The 9740-nt window shown below is 31.2% G+C and overlaps 1 protein-coding gene across 1 annotated transcript; it reads right to left on the bottom strand.

Annotated features, from left to right (window-relative positions):
• Positions 1–593: 593 nt before the first annotated feature.
• LOC109001202 lies at positions 594–3220 on the bottom strand. The gene is made up of 5 exons (XM_018978392.2): positions 2650–3220; positions 2481–2549; positions 2287–2369; positions 1965–2167; positions 594–901 (listed from the first exon to the last, which is right to left on the bottom strand). The coding sequence occupies exons 1-5, from the start codon at positions 2850–2852 to the stop codon at positions 803–805; spliced, it is 657 nt and encodes a 218-aa protein (XP_018833937.1). The 5' UTR covers positions 2853–3220; the 3' UTR covers positions 594–802.
• Positions 3221–9740: the final 6520 nt, after the last annotated feature.

The raw sequence follows: 9740 nt of genomic DNA, 5'->3' as shown, positions 1-9740 counted from the left end.
AATTCAAATTTTTCAAATTTTAAAATAAAAATATATTTAAAAAATATATTTTAATAATATTTTATTCAACTTTTAACTTTAATTTTAATTTATCTCATATCATATCATCTTATCTCATATATGAAAATAAACGAAGCTGACTAGGAGAAATATAAACATATGAAGTGGATGTTATAATATTTATTATTGTTCATACGAAAATTTTCAAAAATATTAAGTTCCTAATAAATCTTCCAGGACCTATAAAGTTTGGATTAAATTCTAAAAGAAAAAAAATATTAAGTTCCTAATAAATCTTCAAGGACCTATAAAGTTTGGATATTAATTCTAAAAGAAAATGAAAATCGACGGGTATATAATAAAGAAGATAAATGCTTGAACCACAAAGAAATCTTATAAAAGTAAATCTAAAAAATGATGTGATTTGATTTAAAACTTGCAATTATAAAGCTACTTTTATTATAAAGTAAATCTAACGTATTATATGAAATCATATCCGTTTATGAACTTATTTTTGTGGAATCTTTTTAAGCTATAACACTTTTTAATTTATCCACTATGCATATATAGAAAAGATGAAAAGTCCATCAAGAAATGGTTAAATCTTTGTACTTTATTTATGTATTATGACTGGAAATAATTTCCATCTTTAACAACGATTATGACTGAATACTGAATACAGGAATTTCTAATTGAATTGCAGCTACAATTAGAGAGATAATGATGAAGCATCTCATTTCAATAATATTTTCTGTTCAACAAATTACATGTCAAGGCCACCACCAGCTCTGTAATGGTATTTCTAGTTTTGCTTTTGACTATTTGCTTCTTTAGGCGTCTCTTTCACTTGATCAGTGCCTGGTTCGATGAATGAGTCCACCTTCTCTTCCACTTCCTGAACCTGTAAATGGTGCATGACACAAACTGTTACTATCCAGAAATGTTTTGTTTGTTTCCTCAGCTTTATGATTGTTGGATTAAGATTTTTTTTTTTAATTTAAATATGATTCTAAAATTTATAGTGAAATGAATAATATTAAATACAGTTATGAGTTGTGCAAACTACACTTTTGAAAAAGAGTAAAGTCTATCATTAAAAAATTAATTTTTTCATGCGAGTTTTATATTTACTCACTTTTTTTCAAAAGAAGTGTGTAACGCTTACGCACTCTATGACTGTAAATATAATTTCTTATTTGAGATTTCTCTAGAAGTTTTTTTTATCCAAACACTTTTCGCAATTCAAATATATAAACATACTTTGCAAAGCTCACTGTATCAAATTTTTGTCCATGGATGATGTGAACTCAATGGTGTCCAAAATCCCCATCCCTCTACTATATGTTAATTCATAACTATGTGCTAAACTCGAAAACCACATCGCAGCCATAAATGAAGGAAGCCATCGATCTTGTCAATGGTCCCAATAAAATGGGCCCAATACGAAGTTGGAGTTCTTATTGGTGCAACTTGCGAGAAAGAATCACTGACTCTAAGTAAGTTATATATTTTTTTAATTTTGTTTAAGTAACCTTATCACTATCCAAAAAAAAATACTGCTACCTTCCACAAAAAAAAAATTATACGAAAAAAAAATTATATGAAAGTAATCATACAAACTGATGCGTTAGATCTATTTTATAATAAAAATAATTTTATAAATTTGACGTCAAATCATATCAATTTGTGAGATTATATTTTTATAATTTTTTTTGTGACTAAAGTATGTTACAATTAAAAATATTCCCCTTTGTCGCAAACCATGAGACTATTAGCCGGATATGGACCCTTTAAGATTCGTTTTCTAATGGTATCCCCTGTGATTCTAGGGGATGCATGTGACTAAATAGTAAATCCCCAAGAAAAAGCAACATGAAACTTTTGCTGCATTCTATCATCTGAGAGTAATGGAATAAGATCTGCAATTACAACTGCTCAAGAAAAGTAGTGGGTTAGGTAAATACCTCGTCAATTAGTTCATCTGCAAGATGGGCAGCCTTGGCTGTTTCCTTGGCTAAGTTTTCAATAAAAGTTGCAGCATCTTTAAGTTTGCCGCTGCCCGGGAGGTCATCGGCAATGTCTTCTGCAACTTTCCCCACTTGATCAGCCACCTTTTCTACGGCCTCTGCCACATCTTCTGCCATCTGCACCGCCGAGTCAACTTGCTCTATACATTCAAGAATCGAAGCAATGGCAATGAAAATGACAAGTTCATAAAGATGCAAAACTAAATTTAATGTGCTTTATTATTGGTAGAATGGACAAGAACAGCTTTGAGTTCCTTACTTTTAAATTGCATGAACGGCCCAAATTTGATCCCCAGAAATGGAAGAACCACAGTCGCAATCACCCCAACGACCCAGATTTTCCTGGTGGATATTGCCATAAACGTTTTTGTCAGAAAGAACAAGAAACCAAACAGATAAGAAGATATATATGTCTTATTGACACTTCCAAAAAACGGGGAAGAAAAGTCTTACCATGAATCAGGAGAAGGATCAGAAGGAACCAGAGGTCCTGGTTGTGAACTGCTATCAACAGCCATGTCCCTACATGATTAGATTCATAAAGATCAACATAAGCTGACAATCATTTGTATAATATAATGATCATCCAGAAGATTTTGGGTTAAAGTCGAGAGATGATTACCCCAGCTTTGTACTGCTGGCAATTAGATCTCCCAGGCCGATGCTGAGAAACTGAACACTCCGGCCGTTTCCAAGAAAACAGCTTCTGATATCGCGCTTTGAAGTAATCAGAACACGACTAGGATTACGAAATGAAACAGGGCATCTGCGAGAAGTTCCAACGGGAATACCAGAACAAAGAAAACCTGATCTTGAAGCCGACATAATCTACTTTCTGGTACTCTACAGCTTCTGCAAGAGCCAAACTGATCTAAGTTTCTCTGAAAATAACAGAAAATTTTCGATCAAGATGGAGACTTTGCAAGGGGCTAGAATTTGAGGTAGGTAAAAAGCGTGCCTAGCAGAGAAAGTGTTGGGAAAAATATGATTTGCAGGAACGGTCGATCGAGAGAAATACATAATATGGTTTCTCAAGACACGCTTTGTTTGCAGATTAGTCAAGGTCAATTGGGTTAATCCTCGTTTTCTTCACGTTACTTGATGATTTTTGTTCATAATATAGTCAGACATTAGGTGGAAGTTTCTTAATTTTCTCGCAGAGAATCAGTAAAATAATAAGACACAGTCCACCCCGGGTTGCAGAGAATTTAGTAAAACCGAAAACGTGCTCTTATCTACGACCTGAAAAGTTCATTACCTTTTTCTTTTCGGCCAACTTGTCCTTGCACTTGCGCTGGCAGATTCCCTTCTATGATTATGCTATTGGAACGAAATATTTAAATATTTTTATTTAGATAAGATGAGATAAAAATAAATTAAGATAAAAATTAAAAGTTAAATAATATATTATTAAAATATATTTTTTAATATTATTTTTATTTTAAAATTTTAAAAAATTAAATTATTTATTTTATTTTGTATGAAAATTTGAAAAAGTTTTAATGATGAGATGATATGAGATAAAAAAATTAAATTTTGCTATGTACAAGCAAGTTTACGTACTAATTTACGTATTAATATTGTTTCATTCATATTCTAAATTCAAATTAATATTGTTTTTAATAAAATCTACTTTCAGAATAATCATATTAAATAGGTGCGCGTATTAGTACGTAAAATTACTTACAATTAGATTTTTTTTAAAAGATTTTGTGAAAGTGAATGGAACCTAAAATTATTGAAAAATATAAATTATATAGACTTTTTAGATTTTAAAATTGTAATTCCATTTAGATTTGAAATCTATAAAAATACCATCCAAACACATGAATATACAAAATTTCCATTAAAGCAGTTCGGAATATAATGTAGTACGAAATTGGTTGAAACGGACCGGAATGGGTCGGGATTTAGAACGAAACAGAATAAGGATATATAGTATACCTGATACTACACTGAAACAAAAGATTTGGATCATTTCGATCGTAACAAAATGGAATTCAAAACTATGCATAGAACAACATTTATAAGCTCTGTGCGACAATACAAAAGTATTCATAAATGACAAATTATATTTTCAAGTTGATACACTGTTAACATTATTAAGATTTGGCTACAAGAGAACTTCATTTTAAACTTCTTTTACAAACTAAATCTTATTACCTATCGCCCTCTATATCGTTTTCCGAAGAAAGTGACTAAAATATTATATTTTATGTTTTGGGAGTGAGATGAAAATTTTATGTTTTATTTTAGTGTCTAAAATATTATATTTTAGTATTATTATTGTATTGAAATTTGAAAAAGTTGAATTGAGATTTGAAAAAATTGAATTGTTTATTATATTTTGTATGAGGATTTGAAAAATATGTAATGATGAGATGGAAATTTTGTGTCTCATCCCACCCCCAAACCTGTCCTAAGAAAACAAAATAACTTCAAAGGAAAGCTAGTTTGGTCAAGGCATTTTAAACAAATTTTATCCGGGAGGATTAGCTTCATTTTTCTATTTAGGCCAACGACTTTTGCCTCATTTGTTTACTCAATTCAAATAAAATACGATGATCTGTTTTGAATAATAAAGAAATTTTTAAATTAAGATGAAATGAGATAATTTGTAAATAAGTATATTTGGATAATGAAATGAGATGAGATAAGATAATTTTTACTTTTTAGGCTTGGATAAAGGTGTAGGTCCCACCAATAATTGAAGATCATTTTATAATTATTGAGTAATAGTTATGAATATATTAATAAAAATTAATATTTATAATTAATTAAAAAATATACCATAAATATATTTATATCTCAAAAAATATTTTTTTAATCAAAATTACTCTATATTCTCATCCAAAATTAAAATGGTGGGTTTCAGCAGAGTCTCAAGAGGCGTGAACAGAAAAGAAGAATGATTTCGAAATGCGATGTCAAAAAAAGAAAAGTGTATTGTTTACATAACTTTTTACTGTTTAGGTCAGTTGTGTACTGTTTATTGTACTGTTTATGTCAGTTTTGTTTTGTTCTGTTCATTTTATTGTTTATGTCAATTTTATTTTGTTTATTGTATTGTTTATGTCAGTTTTATACTATTTACTTAATTTTTTACTGTTTACATCCGTTATCGATTTCAAAATGTAAATGAAGGCTGTAATATAGAGATGAGATAAAAATATCCCACTGGCCGTATGGATAGCCAGATGAGATTTGCCCTACAATCTAGATGAAATACAAACCTTTTTACTTTTCTGTCCAAAAAAGTAGGCGGAAATTAATATGATGGAAAACTCAGAAGTCAATTAATTAAACAAGAACTCTTCAAGTGCATGTGTTGACTTTCTGATCATTTAATATCATCACAGAAGAAATTAATATAATACTTTTTTTCTTTTTGTTTCTTTTCCCTAAATATATATAATATAATTTGAGATTTAGGTGACGTTTGAATTTACAGGACATCTCAGATCATTTCAGCTCATCTCAACTTATCTCAGCTCATCTCATTACTATTCATTACTATTCAGCAACTTTAATTCATAAATCTCATTACTATTCATAACTCATCTCATTACTATTCACAATCTATCTCAACTCATCTCAAGTCATCTTTGAATCCAAATGTCTCCTAATATGCATCATTAGCCTATATATCACATATTATATTTTTATTTATTTATTTTCTTTGAATTAATTAAATTTTTTTACTTATCATACATATAACACATATTTAGTAAAAAAAAAAAAAAGTAAAAAAAAAAGTTATGTATAATTTATGATATAAAAATATGAGTAGAATTTTTTTAATTTTGATGGCTTCCTGGGATCCACAACTGGCTTGCCTGCCCATTTTACCACCTCGGATAAGTTACTTTGTTTCAGAAGGACATCTCAGATCATTTCAGCTCATCTCAACTTATCTCAGCTCATCTCATTACTATTCATTACTATTCAGCAACTTTAATTCATAAATCTCATTACTATTCATAACTCATCTCATTACTATTCACAATCTATCTCAACTCATCTCAAGTCATCTTTGAATCCAAATGTCTCCTAATATGCATCATTAGCCTATATATCACATATTATATTTTTATTTATTTATTTTCTTTGAATTAATTAAATTTTTTTACTTATCATACATATAACACATATTTAGTAAAAAAAAAAAAAAGTAAAAAAAAAAGTTATGTATAATTTATGATATAAAAATATGAGTAGAATTTTTTTAATTTTGATGGCTTCCTGGGATCCACAACTGGCTTGCCTGCCCATTTTACCACCTCGGATAAGTTACTTTGTTTCAGAACTGTTTGGGGGCGTAAAGAGACGATCCATGTCATTTTCCTCGTGACATGGCAATATTAAGCATTCCCAGAAGACACGCATTTAAAAATGAGTATTAATGATAAATATAATTATGGAGTACAGTTATTTTGAAAAAAAATATAATTTATTATTTAAAAAATTAATTTTTTTTATGTGAGTCACGTATATATATATTTTTTTTAAAATAATTATACGATACTTACGCACTCACAACTGTACCTATAATTTTTTTTAAAAATACATTTGATTTCAATGTCATGGCCGGATATTGGCGATTTAACGTCTTTGATCATTTCCTCGGAGATCACTTCAAATGATGCTTGCACAAGATGAAGAAAAATGAACCGACCAATACGCCATTATCTTTATGACTTTTGGCTGCCACTCGGGGACATGCTTATCCAAATAACATATTCAATTGCTTAAAACGTGTACAACTGTGCTAGCTAAGGTTGAAACTGTCAACCAAAGAATCAGAGAAATATGTACTGGATGGTGAAAACTCATGACAATGCTGCTATACATATGGGCCCCCGCGAATTGATGTATACCAACCTGAATCTCTGCCCCTTTGCTTTTGCTCCTATTGGGCTTTGCTCTTAATTCATGATTATAAACGGATTGAACCTTAAACGCATGCAATTGATGGGAGATGGAAAAAAGAGAGGGAGAGATATACCATGTGTAAATACCATGCGTTTTCTGAAAGAGATATGCTTTAGACACGAAGAGTTTTTATAAAAATAAACTTATAAATAGATGTGACTTGACGTGGTACATTAAAGATGTATTTGAATGTTAAATTAAGTTAAGTTGAATATTATTAGAATATTATTTTTTAAAAGTAGGCTGAGTTGAGTTGAGTTGAGTTGAGTTGAGTTGAGATTTGAAAAAATTGAATTCTTTATTATATTTTGTGTTGAATTTGAAAAAATTGTAATCATGATAATAAACGAATTGAACCCTAAACGCATGCAATTGATGGGAGATGGGAAAAAAAAAAAGAGAGATATACCATGTGTAAATACTATGCATTTTCTGAAAGACATATGCTTTGGACACGAAGAGCTTTCACAAAAGCAAATTTATAAATAGATGTGACTTGACGTTGTTCATTAAGACTGCATTTGGATGTTAAATTGAGTTGAGTTGAGTTGAAATGATAAAATATTGTTAGAATATTATTTTTTAAAAGTAAGTTGAATTGAGTTAAGTTGAGTTGAGATTTGAAAAAGTTAAATTTTTTATTATCTTTTGTGTTAAATTTGAAAACGTTGTTATCATGATAATAAACGAATTGAACCCTAAATGCATGCAATTGATGGGAGATGGAAAAAAAAAAGAAAAAAGAAAAAGAGAGAGAGATAAACCATGTGTAAATACCATGCGTTTTCTAAAAGAGATATGCTTTGGACACGAAGAGCTTTCACAAAAGAAAATCTATAAATAGATGTGACTTGACGTGGTACATTAAAGCTACATTTAGATGTTAAACTGAGTTGAGTTGAGTTGAGTCAAGTTGAAATGATAAAATATTGTTAGAATATTATTTTTTAATAATAGGCTGAGTTGAGATTTGAAAAAGTTAAATTCTTTATTATATTTTGTGTTGAATTTGAAAAAGTTGTAATGATGAGTTGAGATAAATTTGGTAGCCAAACTTAGGGCTGTGCAAAAAAGTACATAACCCGATCCGTCCGTAAGACCCGATCCGATCCGACCCGAAAATGCGGGTTGAAATAGCTTGCGAGGCGAACCCGCTGAAACCGACTATACATTTTCACAATTGATCACAAACCCTAGCTGCCATCCCTCCTCATTTCTCTCTATCGTTATAAGCACTTGCAGTTGATTTAAAGCACGAGTTGGAGCATCGTTCAACCACAAGGAAAATCCTCAATTTTATGCCAATTTGGAAAAAAAAAGAAGAGAACAAACAGAGCATTTCATCACAGAAAAAACCCAACCTTGTGAATACACGAACGAACCAACGAATTAAATTGAAGAAGAAAAGCAAGGCTTGCTTGCATCAACCGTAAGGAGCTCGGTCCAAGCACCATCCTGGAATCCCCATAAAACCCATATCGGATGCTCTGCAAAAATGCCCATTTCATCACAGGTCCGATGAAAACCAACATGAAAGTGACGAAACTAACACCTGAGAGGAGAACCCAAATTGATATCAGGGGGCTCTTGTGGCCACCACTGTCACCGTCACCCGCGAGTGCCACGGCTAGAGCCGCAGGATCCACACAGCGATGTCGTCGAACGCAGCTCCAACCACGGCGAGCTCTCCCACTCTGTTACAGTTGAGGTTATGGCGAGCTCCAACCATGGCGACCCATCCCTTCTTGTCGAACATCCGTCCCTTCTTGTCGAACGCAGCGATGTTGTCGATTTCCTCTGTTAGTTCCTCTCACTCTCGCTTTCTCTCTACGTTTATGCCCCTGTACCCCCTTTCGAACTCGATCTTACATCAACCCGTTTGTATCTCAATCTCTTGATATTAAGGTCTTATTACTCTTCAAACTTGAGTCGGGTCGGGACGGGTCAAACCGCTTATTTTGTTCTGCGTGACGGGTCGGGTCGGGTCGGTCCTAAATACTAATCGGGTCAGTCGGTGCTCACCCCTAGCCAAACGTACTAATTGTAAAATTCTTTTTATTATAAAGTAGATCTAACATATCACATGAAGACATGTCAGTTAATTTATGAATTTATTTTTGTGAAATCTCTTTGTGTCTATAGCCTTTCCTTTTCTGAAAACTAGAAGCAAAGTTTTGGATTGATTTTGTTAACTAAAAATAATATATTTTGTTAAATTATTATATAATAAATAGAACCTTTAAAAATGTATCATAATTATATATTATTCATGTTTGAAATTTGATTGAACATCATGATCATCTAATTGATAGTAACGATAAATCTCACAAATTAAACTCCATTAATCTTATGATTCCTTGAGTGGAGAGAGGACCAAAAGACCTTAAAATGAAGTACTGTAAAAATAATCCCACTCATGATCAATAGTCATATAAACATAAAAGCACTTTTACTTCCTCAAAATTTTGATAATGTTTATGAATTTGTTGGTTATAAAAACTAAAACCAAAAGATTTCATGTGTTAGAAAAACAAACAGATTTTATTGATGTTTGGGAACGTATATACAGACTGTAATTATCCGGCCAACATCATGCATGGGATGTACATGCATGCGGATGAAGATGACATGCATGGATGAATAAGAGCAAAACTCCCTAAGTATTAATATTGCTTCTAAAAACATATACAGTAGAATAAAAACGAGTATTTGTGACGAGAATTATTGTTTACGATGAAAATAGATTCATTTGACAAGAATTAATTGATCACAATTAAGCAA

Source organism: Juglans regia, chromosome 6 (genome assembly GCF_001411555.2).
Source record: "Juglans regia cultivar Chandler chromosome 6, Walnut 2.0, whole genome shotgun sequence".
Taxonomy (NCBI): domain Eukaryota; kingdom Viridiplantae; phylum Streptophyta; class Magnoliopsida; order Fagales; family Juglandaceae; genus Juglans; species Juglans regia.
Note: the sequence above shows the minus strand (reverse complement) of the source record. Positions and strands in the feature narration are given on the sequence as shown.